General features: G+C 45.1%; 1 protein-coding gene across 3 annotated transcripts in view; it reads right to left on the minus strand.

Moving 5' to 3' along the window:
• ETV6 (ETS variant transcription factor 6) overlaps positions 1-21,597 on the minus strand; it is a 184,128-nt gene that overhangs the window by 110,631 nt on the left and 51,900 nt on the right. The window contains exon 2 of one of the 3 annotated variants that reach the window (XM_075003294.1): positions 3,485-3,611. The exons of 1 other annotated variant lie outside the window; for it this stretch is intronic. In XM_075003294.1, the coding sequence (XP_074859395.1) occupies positions 3,485-3,611 (127 nt within the window). Of the gene's footprint in view, positions 1-3,484; positions 3,615-21,597 lie in introns of all 3 variants that reach the window. One more of the 3 variants, XM_075003287.1, reaches the window with a different exon arrangement.

Consider the following 21,597-nt stretch of genomic DNA (forward strand, 5'->3'; position numbering starts at 1 on the left):
TTCGATGAATAACGTCTACACGTCCTCCAGGGCTGGCAACGTCGATGTTCAACATCGACGTTGCGCAGCACCACATCGAAATAGGCGCAGCGAGGGAACGTCTACACGCCACAGTAGCACACATCAAAATAAGGGTGCCAGGCACAGCTGCAGACAGGGTCACAGGGCGGACTCAACAGCCAGCCGCTCCCTTAAAGGGCCCCTCCCAGACACACTTGCACTAAACAGCACAAGATCCACAGAGCCGACAACGAGTTGCAGACCCTGTGCATGCAGCATGAATCCCCCGCTGCAGCAGCAGCAGCCAGAAGCCCTGGGCTAAGGGCTGCTGCACACGGTGACCATAGAGCCCCGCACGGGCTGGAGAGACAGCGTCTCTCAACCCCCCAGCTGATGGCTGCCATGGAGGACCCCACAATTTCGACGTTGCGGGACGCGGATCGTCTACACGGTCCCTACTTCGACGTTGAACGTCGAAGTAGGGCGCTATTCCGATCCCCTCATGAGGTTAGCGACTTCGACGTCTCGCCGCCTAACGTCGAAGATAACTTCGAAATAGCGCCCGACGCGTGTAGCCGCGACGGGCGCTATTTCAATGTTAGTGCCGCTACTTCGAAGTAGCGTGCACGTGTAGACACAGCTTAGGGGACCAATTTACAACAGTGGAGGAAATTGCCGCCCTAATTATGCTGGTGCTATTGGATGCTGCCGCCCGAAGAGTGTGCTTAAAAATTAAAATAGTGGCGTTATTATAGAAAAGCATAAAATACTCTGTCTAGATCCATTTCATATTAATCCAGTTCCACCATCTCTCAATTGTGAAATACTTTTGAATATATTACCATTGCTGCAAGAAGGCAAAACCAATCCCTAGGGCATATTATGCTCCCAGTAACACCCATACCACACTTCTGAACTCCTCTGGTTTGGTAGGAGTGTAAATGGAAGCAGAACATAGGCCTAATGAATTTGCTTGTCAAGGCTAGAACTCTGAGGTCTTACTGCATTTTGCTGAGTCATTGGGGTGTGCTGTGGAAATAGTTCTGCTCAGTGTGATTGTGACTTGAGAACTGTACTAGATCTCCCCGTGGCTGTGAGAAATAAGTATCTGAAGGGGGAATGGGTTAGGGGGAAATCATCAGCCACTGCGTCTCAGCCAGGCACCAGGGATTAAAAGCAAAGATAGACCCAAACTATGATCTCAGTCTGAACGTCACAACTGGTGCTTCTTTCTATTATGGACTGAACTAAAATGCCCAATTCAAGCAACCTTGCCTGAGTGATGAGAAAAGCCCAGCACTGGTTCTAAGATACAACAGAAGAGGAACCAGCAGGGATTATTAAACCCTAATCCTACATGCTATTTAAATCCCATTACACAGGTCCAGAACATTTAGTTATGTCCTCATACAGCACTGGCAAGGCCATTACTAGGATACCATGTCCAGTTTTGGTGTCCTTGCTTTAAAAAGGATGTAGAAAAACCTGCAAAGGTTTCATAAAAGAGGTGCAAGAATAATCTGATCTTGAAACCTTGCCTGATTGTGACAGACCTAAAAAGCTCAATTTATTTACATAGTTTAACCAAGAAAAGATTAAGAGAGGCTGTATAGTGGCCTAAAACTATCTAGATACGGTAGTGACTTTGGATAGTATCTATCAGAAAAACAGGTATAAGGCAATCCAATAGTTGGAAGCAAAAGCTGTACAAATTCAGACTAGAAACAGGGCACACATTCTTAACAGTGAGAGTCATTAGTCATCGGAACATTTTACCTAGGGTTATGGTAGATTCAACATCACTTGATTCTTTAAATCAAAACTGAATATCCTTCTAAATGATGTGCTATAACTCAAATAAAAATTATGGTCTTGTAGCAGAGATCACTATGCGATATTCTGTGGCCTGAGTTATGCTGGTGTTAGAAAAGATCATAATCATCCCTTCTGACTTTACAGCCTATGAATTAGCCTCCAAAAACCAGGAATTTCAGCAATTCAGTGCATAGCTATAACTATTTGTTGAAAATCAAAAATACACTCTCCAATGGGGTGAACAAGAAAGTCTGTGCGTACCCAGAATTCATGAAATTTACTATCTGTATGAGAAATCATGGTGAAAGATCTTCCAGATAAATGTACTGAATAATCTTTAAGTGTTTCACCACAACAAATCAGAAATACCAGGCACGAGTGAGGGGATCTCTTGCAAATTTCAAACACACTTGAAAAGTCAAGTCACAAGTTGGGTCAAAAGTTCCCTAACAGAAGGAAAACTTCACGCTATGTGGTTGGGTGGGAATGTATCTGAGTTACATTTCACACATTCTCTCCAACAAGGTAATAATCTGAAGTCATTGTATCAACTGTGTGGAGTGAAAGCAGAGCAAGAAGAGCACAGAAAGAAACAACTGGCAAAAACAGGTGGCTATTGTAGATGTAATAGGTGATGTGAATAAAGGGCACATGTAGGACCTGGAGTGAACATCGGACAAGGAGGGAGGAAGACCAGAATCCTAGAACCACTGAAACGCTGACTCTGTGCCTGGAAACAGGGAAGGTGTGTGCCTGAATGGACAATTCAGGCCAGGGATTCTCATGTTTTATAATAATAAGGAAATTCTTAAAAGAAAATGTGTCTCGTGGTTTATCAGCCCTCCAAAATCTCAATCCTATTTGTCATTCCCACTCCATACAATCCAGCAGCAGCTACGTTACAGTGTTACCATCTGTATTGCCATAAAAGCACCCGAGGAGCTGGGGTTTAGCAAATTAATAATTGTATGTAAACTTTAAAATCAGATTTGTTTCCTTTCCCTGCAGAAGAAAAATTTTCACTCTGTTTTACCGCTCACTGCCCTTCCCCATACCCAGTAAGCTGCCTCAATGACAGGAGGCTCTGGCCCCACCACAAGCTCCACTTTTGGTCCCAATGTTACCCTCTCTTTGGGGACATAGCCGAACCCTGCTAGGCTCACTGCTCCAGCTTTACAGCTGCAGCCGTAGCCGTTTGCACTTTGCAGTGAAGAGCCTGGGGATGTGCACCATATGACTGTAACCAGCAAACATTCTGAGGACCATCATCAGCACTGAAACACTCAGCTGGCCAGAACTGGAGAAGAGTTGACTTTCAGCCAAAAAGCACCACCAAGTGAGCCAACCCTGAGAGATTCAACACATCCAAGGTGGTCTTGTTGGGTCATTTTTTTCCCCAGTGTAACTCTACTGAAGTGAAAGGCATGGCCGCATTCATTCTCCTGTATTTTTCCTGACGCATGAAATGAATGTGCCGGAGGGGGAAGAGTACATTTTCACCATATTTCTGAAAGATTTCCTTTGTTTAAAAAATTGTTTTAAAGACAAACAACTTGTGCTTTCTCAGTGTCTAACCACGGAGTTCCCCTGTCCCATTCTACATATGAACCACTTCCTCCACCCCTCTCCCTCCTCAATCCAAGAGCTGAGCAACCGCTCAAACACTCACGCAGGTGTGCCGGCAGTCTGATCGCATCTTCCTCCATCCTGATGGCTCGAGGCACTGGGACATGTAGTGGTGATGAGGAAGGGTAATTCACTACTGGGCTCGCTGGAGGTGTGTATGAAATTCTTTCCTGCTATTAAAAATAAGAAGGCGAGACAGAGAGAGAGAGAAAGAGAGAGAGGACAATGTGAACTTTGGAACAGAGGTGTGAAACTAAAACAGGGGACGGGAGGGGGAAGTGGGTGGAAGGAAGGAAGTGTGTATGAGTGGTGGGGGCGAATAGCTCTTATTATGCACTAGAATGGCTAGGGAACCGCACAGAGTGCAATTTGTCCACTTGCTCTATAGCTCTGCAGGCGTGACATTCAAATCCCTGGAAGTTCCAAGCCTGCAAATTGCAGCCAGGGCCAAAAGAGTTTTCAAGGTGATGGTTTGTCATTTTGCTAAGGCCCAATAAGTTTCCCCTGGGTTTTCTCAGGAGTTTTCTGAAAGAGGAAGGGGGAAAATGACAAAGGTGGGGAAGATTTTAAGTTATTGTTAATTTGACAGCCGCATCTGACAGCGGCTTTTATATACCTATATGACACACCATAAGCGCTCAAAGCAATACAGCTCCTAGCAGCATACTGCAGAGTTCAGGGCATAATTATTAAATATTTAGCACTTTCTATCTTCAGAATGAAAATTGACTCATTAGTGGCTTTGCTATAGTATTTTCTTTGCTTAGAGAACCAGGTTACAGTGCTGTTCACTCCTGCATTTACTGTAAAGCACTGCTGTAGTTTTGTAAACAAAAATAAATCATTATAATAAAAATAGTGATTTCCACCTTCTTCAATATACAATATACAATAACTTTAATCCAAGTAGCCACAAGACTCACAGCTAAGCGAAGGTCCCACTGAGATCAAGGCCCCATTGCACTAGGTGTACAACACGCACGCACGCACATGCACGCACATGCACGCACAGAGAAAGACACATCCCTGTGTTAATCACTGTTGTCCTGCACTGTTTCATGCAAAAAGCCTACGGTGCCTGCACAGAGGCCCATTAAAACCCATGCAGAGAGAGCAGTCCACCCATGTGGATCACCCAGCAGGACCAGATCTAAAAATAGACAAGCTAGACATGGAGCAGGAGAAAGGGACAGAACACAGACATAACACACAAGCAGAGTCACCAGAGGGATGATTTGCAAAAGTCAGGTTAGCTCACAATCTGATGTTCATTTATTTTTATTCCCTAACAAATTTGTTCAGCAACCTAAGATCAGGGATGCTGACACCTGCCCCGGGGAGCTGGCGATTTAAAAGGGCCCAGGGCAATGGCCACCACTAGGCAGCAGCACCAGTGGCCAGATCCCTGGGCCTTTTAATTGCTGCCAGAACACCATACAGCATGGTCCAGGCAGCACTGAGGGCTGGCTGCCTCTAGCCCCGCCCCTTCCGCCCAAGACCCTGCCCTGTCCAGAGCTGACCCTTTCCCGCATTGCCCAGGACCTGGTGAACTCTGTCGCCAGCCCTGCCTAAGATCAAAAACTCGAGCAGACCCGGTGAGAAAGTTCCTCCATATTCTAAACATATGCTGTAGTCACACCTTACATGATACTCTTTGGGAATAAACAAAGTCACAATATTTGCAGGGACACAGAAATGCCCCTGCTGGTTTGGTGTGCGATTCCCAGAGCTGTGCTGAGTGCTGACATTTGTGAGGATCAGAGTACAACTTAGCCTGGAGGTGAACAACAGGAGCTGTGCTCACTCGTTCCATATGTGCAATAGGGATGCAGAAAAAGCTATCACTGCCAAGCCCCTCCCTCACTACAGTGTCTGTCCAACTGAGAAGCACAAACTTATTGACAAGAAAAAGAAAATTATTTCCTTTAGAAACAATAGCATGCTAGGATTCAAGACTGACAATCTCATACATATCTGCAGAAAGGAGCACTGGCACAATAACCTATCTAAGCAGGGAATGTGAGAGCCCTGCTCATCCTTGAGAACATGATTCAAAAAGAAATTAAAACTGTAAGACCAGAAAATTCAAAGGGGCACTGGACAACAAAGGGAATTGAGAGTAGAGACTTTCACCTTCTAGACATGGCTGCAAACCAAGTCCAGGGCAATCTGACCTAGAGCGGTTAGCTGCTCGATGGGCCAAATGAAATGTATTGTTAGTTTCTGTCCAAATTCCCCATAAACAAAATCAACATTCCAAAAGCCATCATTACAATTCCCACTCATGCATATGATGAAGCGGGTCTTTGCCTACAAAAGCTTACACTCCAAAATATCTGTTAGTCTATAAGGTGCCACAAGACTTCGTGTTGTTTTTGAGGATACAGATTAACTCGGCCACCTCTCTGATACATTACAATTAACTTTCTTTAGCATCTTTGCTGGCAAACTCAGCAGAAGGGCCAAGGATAGCTAGTGTGCAGAGAATGAATGACCCCTACAGGCAATGTAGTTTCTCTTCTGGATTTAGGCATATTGGCAGAGCCATGCTGAGAACGTGCTCCTGAAAAAAATACAGGCTTTTCTCTGGTCTGTGAAGAAGTTGCCATCCCCAGAACTTTCATTCAGCTCCTTTTACCAACATTACATTTACACAGGATTTTTAGTCAAAATCTTAAGATATTCTACCCTAGTGGTATTTGACATGATGACAAATCTAGTGGACCAAGCTGGCTGTGGGGTTTGATTTTTCAGCTTTGGTATTCATACCCAGTGAAAGATGGCTGATTCTGTGCTTCCTCTTCTAATAACATCCATGCCACAGTGGCACTGAGAAGTCTTGCACTTTCACCGGCATTTTGTTCTGTCTCAAAGTTGGTACATGCATAACAAATGAACAGTTGGTAGAACACAAAACCAATCACTTTCTAGCATTCCCTGCCATGATCCACAGTTCAGATGACTAAACTGCATTACAGGTTGCCCTTTTACTTACATAAAAAGATTTTATAATGGAGAGGAACGCTACTGAAACAGGGCCAAAATAATGCCTCTCTCAGCACTAGAACAGTGGTTTTCAATCTGTGTTCTGTGGACCCTTGGGGGGATCTGTGGACTATGTCTAAGATTTCCAAAGGGTCTGCAACTCCATTCAGAATTTTTTAGGGGTTTGCAAGTGTAAAAAGGCTGAAAGCCACTGTTCTGGAGCACTGACACCCAAAGTGGGGTCCTCCAGCCCCTGGGAGCCGAACAGGAATGATGGAAGGTCCATTCCTTGAGCCAGAGCCAGAAAATGCCACAACAGCATTCTGGCGCTTTTGCTACATGAAGGACACCCTCTTACTCTAATCTCCACACAGCATGATCTCACACACACCCTGTGAGTTCAGGTAACACAAGACATCCAAGGGATCCATGACACTTAGTGATGCCAAAGGAGTCCTTGAGTGAAGAAGGTTGGAAACAACCACTCTAGAGGGAAAAGAGGCAACAACAGGCCCCGCCCCTCACACCTTAAATGCACCGGACAGGCCTGTCTTGCAAGCTACACTAACAGTTGAAGCCTCACTTCAGCTAGGCAACTGGGTGCAGGGTTAAACACCTTCCTGAATCAGGGCTTCAAAGAGAACACCAGAAGCTGCCGAGGCTCCTCCCACTGGAGGTTAGGGGGCGAGTGTACTGGCAGGACCCACAGTTCACTGCAGGGGTATTGTGCTATATGAAGTCATAATGCTTCTTTGCCAGACAACTCCACCTCTTAGGGGTATAAATTAGAGTAAGGTGCCTTAAACAATATTTAAACCAAAAAAGGGCCATTTCTCAGAGATTGATACGTGACTGTGTCTGATCCATTGTTTTCCAGCCTTCCTATGTTCAGGACATGTAGAAATATACCAGAAATGTCTGTTATGAAACAAAATGTAGCCTTGATCGTTTTGTCACAGTCAGTATTTCCATCACAGCTACAGACTCCAGTAGCAGTTTGGGAAACAGCCGTAATTGCAGGGAAGATTTTCACAAGCACAGTTGCCAGTTGGGCTCCCAACTCTCTTTTGTGCCTTTGAAAATCTCCTCCCACAGTAATAGTATGCATGGGTATAGCTCCCTTAAGCCAAAGATCAAAGAGACTTTGCAGAGAATAGGTAAGCCCAGTTTCCAGGCATGTACCCTGAGTTACAGAAAGACTAATGCCCAAATTAGCTAAGAAATGTCAGAGTTAAGATGCCTTGAAGAAGGAAGAGCAAGTACATCCTATAGACTTGAGAAATGCATCCTGAATATGCAGACCTCCCTAACACTGTGTAGTTACTACTGGACAGATTTGCAAGGGTGCTGAGCAAGTCACCAGCAGGTAGAGTTACTCAGCATCTTTGAAAATGAGGCTGTAAGTGAGTTGGCCAAGTTCACACAGCGAGTCAGCAAGAGTGGGAAAGAAGTAAGTGTTGTTCCAGTTCTGTGACCTACCCTAGTCCTGTGCTCAGCCACTACACAACACTCTGGCTAAATGAAGATGTGAATGCAGAGGGTCATATTTGATGGCTGGATTGGTTCTAGAGCCACTCTTTAAGGAGGGGTTTGTTAAGTGTATCCCATTTTAGAACACATTTGGAGTCTTCATATCTCCAAAATTACTTAACTTTCCTCTATGGGATCTATAAAACAAAAGAAAACATGACAATTCAGTTGGTACAGGTTGAACCTCTCTGCTCCAGCAACCTCAGGACCTGACCGGTGCTGACCGAGAGAATGTGCCAGACTACTGGAAGTCAGTATTGTCAATCAGTATTACTAACACTTCCACTGCTTACTAAGCTCTTAGAAGACTTTTAGGGGTAAATTACAGCTAAATTACAGCACAGAACACTGAAAGCGAGGACTAGGGGCTGGAAACAAACTACATGGGACCACAGGAAATGCGGCCACACCCACAGTAAGCAGTCATCAGGCAAACTAAAATCATACCAGGTTATGAAGGCTGCCAGACAAGAGTGTTCAGGATTAGAGAGCAGTTCAATCTGTATCTCCATTTAAGACCAAATCCTCAGCTGATACCAATTGGCGTCATCTCTCTGAAGTCAGTGGAGTTACAGTGATTTACACCAATTGAAGAGATGGTCTGTGAGAGTTTAAAAGGTACAGATGCTAAAGTTTATGGAACTGTTAACTTCCCCCATCAATTAATTTAGTATTTCCCTTTGCAGCAAAGCCTATAATAGGTAGGGCTGTGGGGTAATAGTTAGACCATCACAGGACCAAACTGGGAGTCAGAATACCTGGATCTGTCACCCAGTTAAAATCACTGATTTGCTTCATGGACTTGGGTGAATTCCATTGATTTTTTGCTGCTCCGTTAATTAATGTTTGTCAGGGAAGATTGATGGTGAAGAGTGCGATTAAAGAGAAAAATGCTGCTACATTCCAGATTCACAAGCTTCTATGATAGACTGGGAATACCAAATCCCACAAGTGACAAAATGATCAGCCTCAGATAATTGCAATCTACAAACAATTTCAAAATCACTGTTCCATAATATTTTGCCTGCAGCCATAAACTCACAAGGAGGTTGCACAGATTGGCACAATTCCTGCTGTCTTCACTTTTGGAAGACTTCCCTTCAGTTTACAGTGAGCTAGGAAAGTTTCCAGGGAAATCTCATGCCAATTAAAATAAATAAATTAAAATCCTTTGAAGATACCCCATCTCTGGCGTTTATTCCACTGTTCCACAGTCTGTTAGGATAGGAAGCCCAGAGTATTTGGACATCCAACCAAAGAGCATCATGCGTTGTCATGACAGCTCTTAAGCAGAGGCTGAAATCCCACTAGACCAGGGGTTGGCAACTAAAACGTCAACAAGAGGCATTTTTTTCAACTTCTGTAAAGAACTCAGTAATTCCAGAGCCACAATGCATGTGAATGTGAGACAGTCCTTAACAAATGATGTCAAATCATACTTTTTGTAACCGTATTTTAAGAACAGTGCACACAATAATTTCTAACGCAATACACATTTACTGCAGGACATTCACGAACCTTTACTTAGTCTCTCAAAGTTGCATTTTTTGTTGTTGGTGAATTTCTCATTGCAAACGAGACATAAAGGGAGTGAACTCGATATAAATGCGAAGGACTGGGTCCATTCAGTTTGAAATTCCCTGTTTTTATCTTTGATATTCCTCTCTTCTGAAGCCACTCCAACCCCACTTTAATTAAGCCAATTTTATTTCATGTTTAAGTTTTCCTTCATAAAATGCATGTTGCCCTTCGCAGCAGGAGTGCTGCAAGTTTCCTTTTCCTTTTCAAAATCAAGACTTTATTGGCAGCACAATCAAAACACAGATACAATATCATATCCCACAATTCACTGCACATATTAAAGGGGGATTTATCCAGCATTTTGAGATCACATATTGTTCATTTTTGGGCTTTTAGACATTCACCATTTATCGCAAATAATCAGAAAGTTTTTTTGTTTGTTTTTTTACTTTGCAAATGATACTGGTTGGGAGACACACAGAAGTCCTTAAAGAGTCACATGCTGCTCCTGAGCCACAGGTTGCAGACCCCGTGCTCCAGACTTAATCTTGTGCACGATTTTAAGTGCTCCAGTAGGTCGGGATGGATTTAAGTGTGTGCTTAAGAGTGTCCCTCTTCTAAGCCTAAGGCAGGACATGGGCACCACATTTAATGTTGTGCCTTTTATAAATGAATATAGAGTGCTGGGTGCACATATAGGCTATGGTTATACTGCCCCTCTCTTTCAGAAGGGGCATGCAAATGCAGCCAGTCGCAAATGACAGCAGACAAAACAATTCTGGAAGAGCTGATTTTGAAAGCCAAAACAGCCAGGTAGGTGGGGTTCATCCAAAAGAAAGCCCCGCTTCCTAAAGCACCCTTCTTCCTAATTTTTTTCAAGACAAAGGGTGCTTTCAAAAGCAGGGCTTCCTTTCAAATGAACCCCACCTACACGGCTGTTTCAGCGTTCAAAATCAGCTCTTCTGGAATTGAGATCCTGCGTGAGTATGCAAATGAGACACAAGATATTTAAATCTGTGCCTCATTTGCATTTCCAATCAGCCGTATTTGTATGCCCCTTCTGAAAGGAAGGGGCAGTGTAGACACAGCCTTAGGTTACGTTTACACAGCAGCATTATTTCTAAATAATCCATTCTGGAATAGCTATTCCAGAATATTTTATTTTGAAATAACACTGCTACACACAAGAATGCATTTTGAAATAGCACCCAGGTATTTTAAAATAGCATGTCCAGACACATAGTGCCTATTTTGAAATAGTGCCATTGGATGCCATTATGGCTTATTTGGAAATAGCCATATTCTGTGTCTTAACAGCATCTATTTTGAAATACCTATTTCAAAATAGCACTATTCCTCCTGCAGTGAGGTTTGCAAAATTCAAAATAACATGCATGATATTTCGAGTTTATTTCAAAATAGCATGTGCATAGGTTAGATGATAGCAAAGTCATTTCCAAATAGTAGCTGCTATCTCAAAATAGCTTTGCTGCGAGGCCATAGCCTTACTAGAAGCCTCTTAACTCAACGCACCAACTTAAATATGTGCTTTATTGATCATTTCTGCACTGCATAAGCATTCACACATCACAGGCTAAACTCATAAAGTCATGTCACAGCATGCGCTAAGTTCAGCCTGAAAAACCTGGAGCAGTCCTCTGGAGGCAGAATCTATTCTGGGTTGTTTGAAAGTTTGAGTCAGGAACATGCAGGGGAATACCACAGGACGTGTCATAGGAGCTGGGAGAGGCTTTTTTTCTTCTTCTTTGGCAAAATTCCAGTGCACTTTGTACAAGTAAAAAAAAATCTGAAATTTGGTGGAGTTGCAAAGTCACAGCCCTAGCCGGTAGTGCCTGCTTCCAGTTCCCACAAGGAAATGTAAAAGCTTGCGAGTTCTATTTTTATCCCTGCACATCCAGTTCACCTGAGCTGCATGCACAAAAGAAGGTATGCATGTTTGCACAAGTAAAACAACCACTGAAGAAAGCATAGTACACAAATGCAAACGTAGCCTCACTGAGAGGACACGCTGAAGGAGGCAGAAACGTGGTGCTCGGCAACCGAATACGTTTGAATTGTTGAGACAAAGCGACAAGTGACCCACCCAGTAGCTTTCAGGATAGCAAGATGGCTGACCCAGAAAGATATTTTAAAGGCCTACAATATCCAGATACCAAATCTATATTGCTGCCTAAAAAGCCTCTCCTCTTCTAGGTGTAATGATATCACATGGTGCCAGAGGAAGTATAATTCCCACTATTCTAATTCCCTTTACCAAAAAATTCTAATTATCCAAATCTACAGTGTAGTCATATGCCAATTAATCATATACTTACAACTCTTCAATTAGCCTCTTAGCACCTGTTAGTGCTAGTCAATGGCTTGGCATTCGAATAGCAATAAATCAGATAATTACTAATTCAGAAAACTTATGTTCACAGTAGTTTTAACACAATTTTGGTGTTTTAATAAACCCAATAAAGTTGTATATTTTTATCTTCTAACAAAGTATTAAGCAAACATTGGCATGATTCCCTACCATGTTTCTGTATCACCTCAAAAAGCACTTCCACTTACCTGAACACCCAGTACTCTGGAAGTTTCAGATATTCCCCAGGCCATTCAGATAAGTGGGAGTGTGTTTACCGCCTAGTCTGATGATCTCTGTGTCATTCTCTGTCTGCCTCCCGGCTCTGCCTGTTTATCTAGACCTGCGGTTCTCAACCTGTTTGCTAGCGTGGGCTACACATGCAGCTCTCTATTGTTACATGTGTTGCACCTGCACAATATATACCTGTTTGGCACTGAGGATATCATTTGGGATGCAGCTGTGTTCTGATTGGGCTGCAAGTAGCCTGCAGGCCACTGATTGAGAACCACTGATCTGGACTCAAGAGAGTAAACTCTTTTTTTTTACTATCCTGATAAGCTCATTTCATCAGTAGGGGAAGACACAGCAACTTGGACTTCGATGGCTGTCACACAGAGGCCAATGAGGAGAAACAGAGGGTGAATTCCCTACCCTTTTACCCTTACAGCTGATCCCTCCTGGATGAGGTGCCTGGATAGTGTCTGGTACAAGGGCCATTTGCTGTCATTGCCCTGTGAATAACAGGACTTCAGACTCCTGGACTCTCACATTGTCACCACTGACCTAACTCCATAGGCTCTAGGGTAACCGGGTGCTCGATTTTATATGGGCAGCCCTGATATTTGGGGTTTTGTCTTACCTCGGTGCTTATTCTCTCCCCCACCATCCTGATTTTTAATACTTGCAGTCTGGTAACCCTAATGGGTGCAGAATGTTTAGTCCTGTGGCTGCAGGGCCATCCTGGAGAGAGGCTGCACTGGAGTTGCAGCTCTGCACTCTGGCTGTGCGGGAAGAAAGTACCTCTGCTCTCCAGCTGAAAAATCCCCTCAGTTGGGGCAAGCACGAATCTTTCCCAGGGGAGAGCCATCAGTTTGTACAGAGCCCAAGTTTTCATTTAAGAAACAAACAAACAAACCAGGGCTGCAAACATAAATGACTAGAAGCAGCATGGTGACATCCGCCTGAGTCTGCAGAGACACAGCCCCAGTGCTGCCATCTCCAATAGCAGCCAACACTTGGAGGGAAGGTAGGGATATGTCCTGGGAAGGGAATAGCAGTTGGTGCTTAGGGCTCCTGCTCGGAGCACATGCACTGGCAGGGACAAGCTGCCACACCCACCCCACACAACAGGAGTGAGGGGCGATGCAACCACCAGGGGAAAGGACTATGGGGGTTGGGTATGTGTGGAACTAACCCTGGCAGAGGTTTCTTTATACATGGAGCCTCACCAATGCTATGCTGGCACACCATCAGAGGATTAGCAAAGAGGACATGATAAATAGGTTATTTGTTAACAGTGGAGCATATCACACATTCATGGACCTCTTCTGTGTGTAGTGCAGCATGCTGTGACAGGTTTGTGGGGCCAGGGGTGAGTGGCACTAGAGATACAGAGTTCAGCCAGCAAGACACTAGAGTCATTGGGCCCATGTAACAAAGGTTGCCTGAATAAGCGGAGACTGAGCAGGAGGGGGCCTGGCTTTGAGGGACCCATGGATTTCAGCCTGGTGAGAATGGGTAGCATTGGGTATATTTTCCAAGCCTTGCCCCCGCTCACAGGGTTTGACTCCATATCCACTGAAGTCAATGGAAGAACATCCATTGACTTCAGTGGATTTTGGGTCAGCCCCATTGGCCGTGTACTCTGGCTACATGTAGGAAGGAAGATTAGCCCCTGGAGGGTGAATTGAATCTTCCCCACTTCCCAGTTTCTATCTTGGGCTTGTACACATTTTAGATCCCATTCATAGAGCAATTCACAACAAATCTATAGCAGCCTAATCAGCACACTATCAGTGATTACCCAAATGAAAATAAACACTGCTATCTGGAATGGACCTTATGCAATGCAGGCCTGGGAAAAGATTAGCATCTCGTTTCCTGAACACAGAGAGCAAAGATTGTTTCAGTGACCTTAGTTATTGCATGGAGTTCAGTTCCTCCCTGCCTCCTCCCTTTGCAGTGAATGTGAATCCCCACGCATCCAGGCAGGAGAGCCCTGCCCTTGCGTCTCATTCCCTACTACAGCGATTTGATGGGCAAATGAAAACCACAGAGGTGCTGCAGCTCTGCACAGGAGGGAGCGAATGCTTTTCCTTGGCTGATTACATCCACAATTCTAATTAAATTAAAATGCTACAGACAGCAATATTAATGCATTCAAGTGTGTGAAAATGCAGCCAACGGAGGTCGATAATGCTGTGGTATGGTTGCATTATTGGCTGAGCACTGCAAAAAAGGCTCAAATTAGCAAATACAAACGAAGACCCTAGCTAGCTAACACCCCTCCCCCTCCCACACACAGAGCTTTCCTCTGAGGCTATTGGTAATACATAGGAAAGAAGGGGGAGAAATATTGTGTGAGGCTAATACAAGGTAACACTACAAGATAATCCTGAGGTAAAGAGCTTAGTAGAATTTTTAAAAAGAGTAGTCATTTCTGTGAATAGTATGAATATTATCTCCAGTTCCTCTTGGTATCTAGTGCAAAATTTCTAAGATATATGGGCCCTGGATAACTATTGCCCTCTGCCTTGTGGCAGCCATTTACACTAATGCAAAGGCGTGTAAAAAGACCACTGAATCAGAATGGAAGCATTTACACCCATTTTTCACAGATGACTTCTTCAGCAGCAGCATGGTTGTTGAAGTTCTTAGCCCCTAATTCACCTAGGCAGGAGGTAACTGGGCGTCCTCTGACTGATGTTAAAAAAGAAATGTTGTATGCTGTGTAGCTGGAGCCATGTCAGTTGCAGGATATGAGTGAGACAAGGAGGGATGAGGTAATATCTTTTATTGAACCTACTTCTGCTGGTGAGAGAGACGCACTTAAAAAGAAACTCTCTTTTCCCCTGACTTCCTTCAATAGGCATGTGACTGCAAAAGAGTCTGTCACTGGGCAGGACAGGGAGGGAAGCTGCTCGCACCTTCCTCTGGACCATCGGTTGTTCCTGGCCACTGTCAGATACAATACTGAGGTGGGTGGACCTCTGATCTGATCCAGTGTGGTACTTCCTCTGTTCCTATGTACCCAGTTCCTATTGCATCCATAACACAAAGTATCCAAAAAAGGCTTCAGAGACAGAGGCCTAGGTTACAATACGAAGGCTTTGCCAATGTAGCTATGACAGCAAAGCCCCTACTGCAGTCAGAGCTTATGCTGACAAAAGGTGTTTTCTGTCACCATAGCACATTGCCTCTTCAAATGACGTCAGCTAAGCCAACATAATCACTCTCCTATCAGCACAGGTGCGTCAACACTGGGGCTTTTGCTGGCACAGCTATGTGAGTTCTTTCACACTCCTGCCTGTCATAGTTACACCAGCAAACCTTTGCAAAGTGGATGTGACCACAGATAATGAACTGTAATCTAGACGTGGTGGGGACCAGGGGATGGGGGTGGAAGGTTTAAGGTGTGATCTACACGGAGGAAATGGCTCAGCTTGTGGTAAATAGAGGGCTGCACACAGAGGGGACAGTGCAGCAAAAGAACAATTTCCCCGGGCATGGACAGCTGCAGGAGAGAGAAACATTTCTTAGTATTTTTTTTTTCCCTATTCTTGTTCTCGGCAAAGGGGAATAACTACTGCCATAAGGTGATTATGCAATCTCGCCTGCATGCACAGGAATCACACCCTGAATGCCCATTAATGTTAATTGCAGGCATGTATACGTGGTTTCACTGTAAAATTTCTGCAGGCCATGAAACTGAGCTGCAAAGACCGAGAGAAGTATTGACAGCACCATGTCTGGGGAGCTACCCAAATTTCAAGTGAATGTGGGGCTGCCCTTAATGACCCTTTCCCTCACCGTGTCACAAATGCGATGAGGTACACAGTGGTTTCATGCTGCTGCGTTGCAGAGCCCTCACTCCAGGACAAACATGCACTGATACTGCATGCCCAAAGTATCCATGGCACTCACAACATAATTATATTTTACCAAGTGTTGGAAAGGCTTTCGGTGCTTTTACTGGAGGGAGGAATAACTTCTGTGAAGAGCAACAAGCAGTCCTGTGGTACCTTAGAGGCTAACAAAATTTATTCGGTCATGAGCTTTCATGGGTAAAACCCTCTTCATACTCAAATGCTTGTGACAGACTACATTTGCTAGTCTCTAAGGTGCCACAGGACTTGCTTGGTTTGTTTTAAATTAGCGACTAAATGGCTAATCCTCTGACACTTCTTTGAAGAGGTTAAATTACAGCACAGTTTACTCCACAGCAGATGTCCTCAAACATTTTCATAAAGTGGACCACATCTTAGACACTGTCACATAGATGCAGCCCCTCTTATTTGCAATCACGTAATATCCTTTCGGTAGCTACAGCAATAACGTACAAGTAGTTTTAGGAAAATATTTAATACATTTTAACTGCTTTTAATGTTGGACACCACAAGGAGAGCCAGAATACATTGAAGCACACCCTCTGAAATGCAATTAACCTATGAAATTCTGAAATATGGGATCCTGCACAGTTGTGTTAAGTTGCCATATTCTGATCTCAGTTAAATCTGTGCTTATCTGGAGTAATTCCACTAAAGGCAATGTAATTCCTTCAGATTAACACCAATTAAAGTTAAAACCTAGACTACAGTCTTTGTGTTCTAGCAGAATTACCCGGATTGGCTGCCCACCCCATCGCCCCCAAAATCTCTTAATTTGAATCTTAGGGTGATGAGCATGTACACGCATATTTATTTGAAAACAACTTGCACCATGAAATGCAGCACTTATCTTTTGCAAAATGTGACACACCAGAAATTCAAAATGAAGGCCATCGAGAACTCAAGGAAAGCTGTTTGTGGTCAATCACACATAAACACCCAGACTACAGGAGAAAATAGTTAAATAGTTTCTTATGCCCGCCACAAAGGAGAGCTAACAGTCACCACAGGCAATAAGAACACTGATAACTAAGAGATCTGAGGATGGAGATTTAGAAGAATTTTTTAAAAACAAGGAATTGAGTTATGAGCACCATTGCTGCATTTTCTTCTTGAGTAAAACAGGCCATAAATAGTGTGGCTGCCCAATCTATGGATCCTATAGGGATGCCATTTTTAAAAGTTTACCATCCAGAAAAAAATGGCGTTGACTTGCCGCTGTTGCTTTGGCCATGACATTATTCTATGACTCCTTGGGCTCCAGGCATAGTTTGCAGGAGGAAGGACAGCCAACCAAAACTAAGATAGTTCAGGGAAAGTCATGATGAAGGCTAAACCTATACCTAATACATCATACCTCTTGAGCTGCAAACACTGTGGATATGCCGAGATTAGAGCGATGTGTCGACAGACGTTTGTGTTGGAAGACCTGTTCCGACAAAACTTCTGTCGACAGAACGGGACCAGACTGCCAAGCAGATCTCTCTTTTGATTCATTCTGTTGACAGAGAGCAGCCAGACTGCTTGGCTGCTCTCTCAACAAAACAGCCACCCAGAACCACAGAAGACAGGGTTGCAGTGCATCATTTCCTTCCAGGAGCCCTAGTGAGACATGCCCTGAAAAGCCCCCTCACCAGACATCCATGCCCTGCCCATGCTGAGGCGTGCCTACCTCCTCAAGGGAAAGCACGCATGCTGGAGCAGAGCTTCTGTGCTTGCTGGGAGACACAGCCCTTTCCAACAAGCCATGGTCCCAGAGCAGTCTCTGGGCTTGCCCTGGCCCACACAGGTGCTTCAGCAAGTGCTGCACCTCCTGACGGCTGCCCTCCTCTTCCTCATGGAGAGTGCGCTAGACACCACCTTCAAAGAGCTTGCCATTGCTGCAGGACGGTCACACCTGCATCCTCCCCCCACCCAGGGTGCACAGGCGAGTCTGGAGGCACTGCACCAATTCCAGCTGGTGGAACTGGCTGGTCATGGGGCAATGGGATGTGCAGCAGTAGCCGCAGAACTTCCAAATTCAGGACACCTTCTCAGAACGCTGTGCCTGGCTCACCCCTGCCCTCTGGAGTTAGGATACCTGGCTGCAGCCCACCATCCCCATGGAGAAGCTGGAAGATTGCCTCTCCCGACAGCTACCACTCCATAGGAAACCAGTTTGGTGTGGGGAAGCCCACCGTCAGGGCCGTCCCCATGAAGATAAGGCACTCTCAGGCTGCAGTTCCTGCATAGGGAGGCGGCGTGTCCCACCAAAAGGGGATCCGTGGGAAGCAGGGGCGGGGGTGCGAGGCGCGGGGTTGGGGGTCTGGGTAGTGCACACTAACATGTTGGGACCACAGCGCAAGTTTCCGCCCAAGCCAGCCATGTGATGCTTGCAACATGCCCCATCTGCTCCAGCCTCCCATGCTGTGGGATGTGTGATGTATGGGGTACACACTGGAGGAACCCTCACCCAGCTCTGAAGATGCCCAGGAAGTAGCCTGCCTGGCAGGGACTGTCTCCAAGGTGATGCCCAGGGTGCTGCTGGCCTCCAAGGCTGCGTCTGCTTCTAGCTCCGGTGGGAGTTAGGGCTCAGAGGCCTGCTTCTCCTCCTGCTGGTGCTCCAGCTGCGGTGGGAGGGCCTTGAGTGCTGTGTCCGTGCTGCAGCATGGCGGGGATGTGCCCCCTCCCACCCCAGGATGTCATGCAGCTCCCAGTAATAGGGGCAGGTCCTGCCCTGGAGTTTCGGGTAACCCTGGTGAAGCTTCTTTACCTTTGCTCACATCTGCTGCATGGATTGGGGTTGGGGGGTGGCCCTGTTCCACCAGGGCAGTGGCCATCTGGCCATACACAGGGGCATCCCACCACTTGGCCTTTGGGTCTTGGAGGGTCTACTCCTCACCCCACAGGTCCAAGAGGGCCTGGACCTGTGGGGTGACCCACCAGTCAGTGCCCTGGTGTGCTTGTGAGGCCCCTCTAGCTAGTTTCTCGAGGGCTCAGAGGGGTCACAGGGTGCCTGGTGCTCAGCCATCTGCTCTCAGTTCCAGCGTGATTGTGAGGGCACGGGGGACTGCAGTCTGTAGCCTGTCTCTGTCCATGCTCTCAGCTTCCTGCCACAGGGTTTCCTGGGTGCCCTGTGGCTTTAAGAGGGGATGACTGCAGGAACCACAGAGCACTGATTGCTATGGACAATCAGAAGGCCCCCCAGAAAGTCCAGACCCTCCTTTTGTCAACAGGTCTCTGTCAACAGAGGCATTATTCCTCATGGGGAGCAGGGTACAGTTGTCAACAAAAGTGCTGCATTCTGCTGACTTACTTTCAACAGAATGAGCTTGATAATCTGGATGCTCTCCAGGGTTTGTCGACATAGCCTGTGAAGGCAAGGCAGTCAGAGCAGTGGGAAGTGTGCTATGCATTCTTCAACAGCATCCCCTCTGGTCAACTTCTAAAAATGGAACGGGCATTTTCCAAAGAGACTTGAATCTAGTCTTCCTTGGCCTGAAAGAGAAAACTTGCAAGGCAGGGTGGGAGAATAATCTTCCATAGCCTTCTGGATAAGACAGTCCAGAAATGAAATAAAATATTATTTGTTTGACATCAGAATAAACCATGAGGATTATTAAAGTTATTTGTCCCCCAGAAACCCCAGCAGAAGAAACTCCCAGGGAGGACTGTCCCAGCACTAATCTCCTCTACCATACAGAATCTGTATGGAACACCAGTTATGGCCTTCCTTTCATGGTTACCACTGTTCATATTTGATCTGTGTGGCCACCTACCTCAAGAAGAACAACATGAGGTAAATGAGGCCAAATAAAAATGTGTCAAAGAGAGAAGAATAAATTAATACAATTGTTGAGGCTCCCTTTGGAATACTACCAGTGGCACAATGGGCTCCTTCATCCTCAAAAGGATTAAAAAAAAGAGAGAATACAAAGAGGAAGGCAAGCATCATTAAAGTCAGAAGATCTGTCTTGCAAGGAAAGATTAAAGGAACTGCCAAAAAAAGAAAAATATGACAAATCTATAGACTAGCCAAAAGCAAATAATAATAAAGGGGGGAAAGACACATCTGAAGTTGATCCAGGATGTGTTTCAAGAATGGCAAAATTACATAAGAAAAGAAGGGAAAATGCCATAGCAATAAGATACTGGAATAACAGAGGAAAAGCCACTACAAGCAGAGGGAGAAGGGAAATGGCTAAAATACGGTACACACAAGGAACTGGCAAGCGGTGATTTGTACTAGGCAAAGTAAAGACTGGTCTTGCTTAGGTACCTCCAGGCCTAACCTTTATTATTCTGTATCATTAGTAATCCACTGCTATGAGAAGGCAATCAAGAAGTAAGTGAATCCTTTCCAGATTAGTGTACCAGCGATTTGTAGTTGTTTGCTTTTTCTGAGTAACGTTAACAATTTGGACAAGAGCTTGAGACAGAGTTAACCTTTATTTCCCACAACAGGTGGTTCCCTCCAGCTCAGGACTGTAGGTCTTGGCAGGACATTAAGGACTTTTCAAATATATACATTGTACGTTTATGCAGGTGGTTGGATCTGGCACAGAACTTCTCTTTTACAAGAAAAAGATTTGCTTTCCTCTGTCTTTGGAAAGAGGCTGATGCTTCCTTTCTATATAGCCTTTCTAGCAGGTACAGGTGACAAGAGGAGAGCAGGGACTGAATTTAACAACCTGGTCTGTGCTTCAGGGATGACGACGTGGGCCTCTGAGCCCTAACTGCCACCGGAGCCAGAAGCAGACACAGCCTTGGAGGCCAGCAGCACCCTGCGCATCACCCTGGAGCTGGTCCCTGCCAGCCAGGCTACTTCCCAGGCATCTTCACACTAATGATTTCACCATTACCAGTGACAAATCTGCAGTGTTTCTGCCTGAAGCTAATAAGCAATGAACTGAGTAGGTTGAGTATTTTGTTTTGTAAAGAGGAGCATTATTAGTTATTTTTTCCCAGCTACTCTTAAAATGAGAGATGCCTCCCAGCTATTATGTCTCCACGTGACGTGCACATCCCACGCAGACAAGGAATTCCATGGACACTCCTAGCCCTTGGAAGTGGGAGGGGGTAAAGTGGATCATCTCTTGTAATGTTGCAGAGCAGGTCTGAGCCAGGGAAAAGAGCAGAAGTTGCTGTACTGACAAGCAAAGGAAAGAGAAGTGCTGCAAAAAGTGGATAAGTGGGAACAGCAAGAGGACAAAAGGAAAAGGATTTTATCTGGACCAAAAGTCTGAAATTGGCATAAGAATATATGGAGTCTATTCCTCGCTCTCGCACTTAATTACTAAGTGATCTTGGTTAACTTAGTAAGAAAGAGGAAGCCATGCTAGTCTATACACTATCAAAACAAAAAGCAGTGAAGTAGCACTTTAAAGACTAGCAAAATGGTTTATTAGATGAGCTTTTGTGGGACAGACCCACTTCTTCAGACCATAGCCAGACCAGAACAGACTCAATATTTAGGGCACAGAGAACCAAAAACAGTAAGCAAGGAGGACAAACCAGAAAAAGATAATCAAGGTGAGCAAATCAGAGAGTGAAGGGGTGGGGAGGAAGGTCAAGAATTAGACTGAGCCAAGTATACTTTTCATACTTGGCTCAATCTAATTCTTGACCTTCCCCCGACCCCTCCACCCTCTGATTTGCTCACCT

This window comes from Carettochelys insculpta, chromosome 1 (assembly GCF_033958435.1).
Source record: "Carettochelys insculpta isolate YL-2023 chromosome 1, ASM3395843v1, whole genome shotgun sequence".
Taxonomy (NCBI): Eukaryota; Metazoa; Chordata; order Testudines; family Carettochelyidae; genus Carettochelys; species Carettochelys insculpta.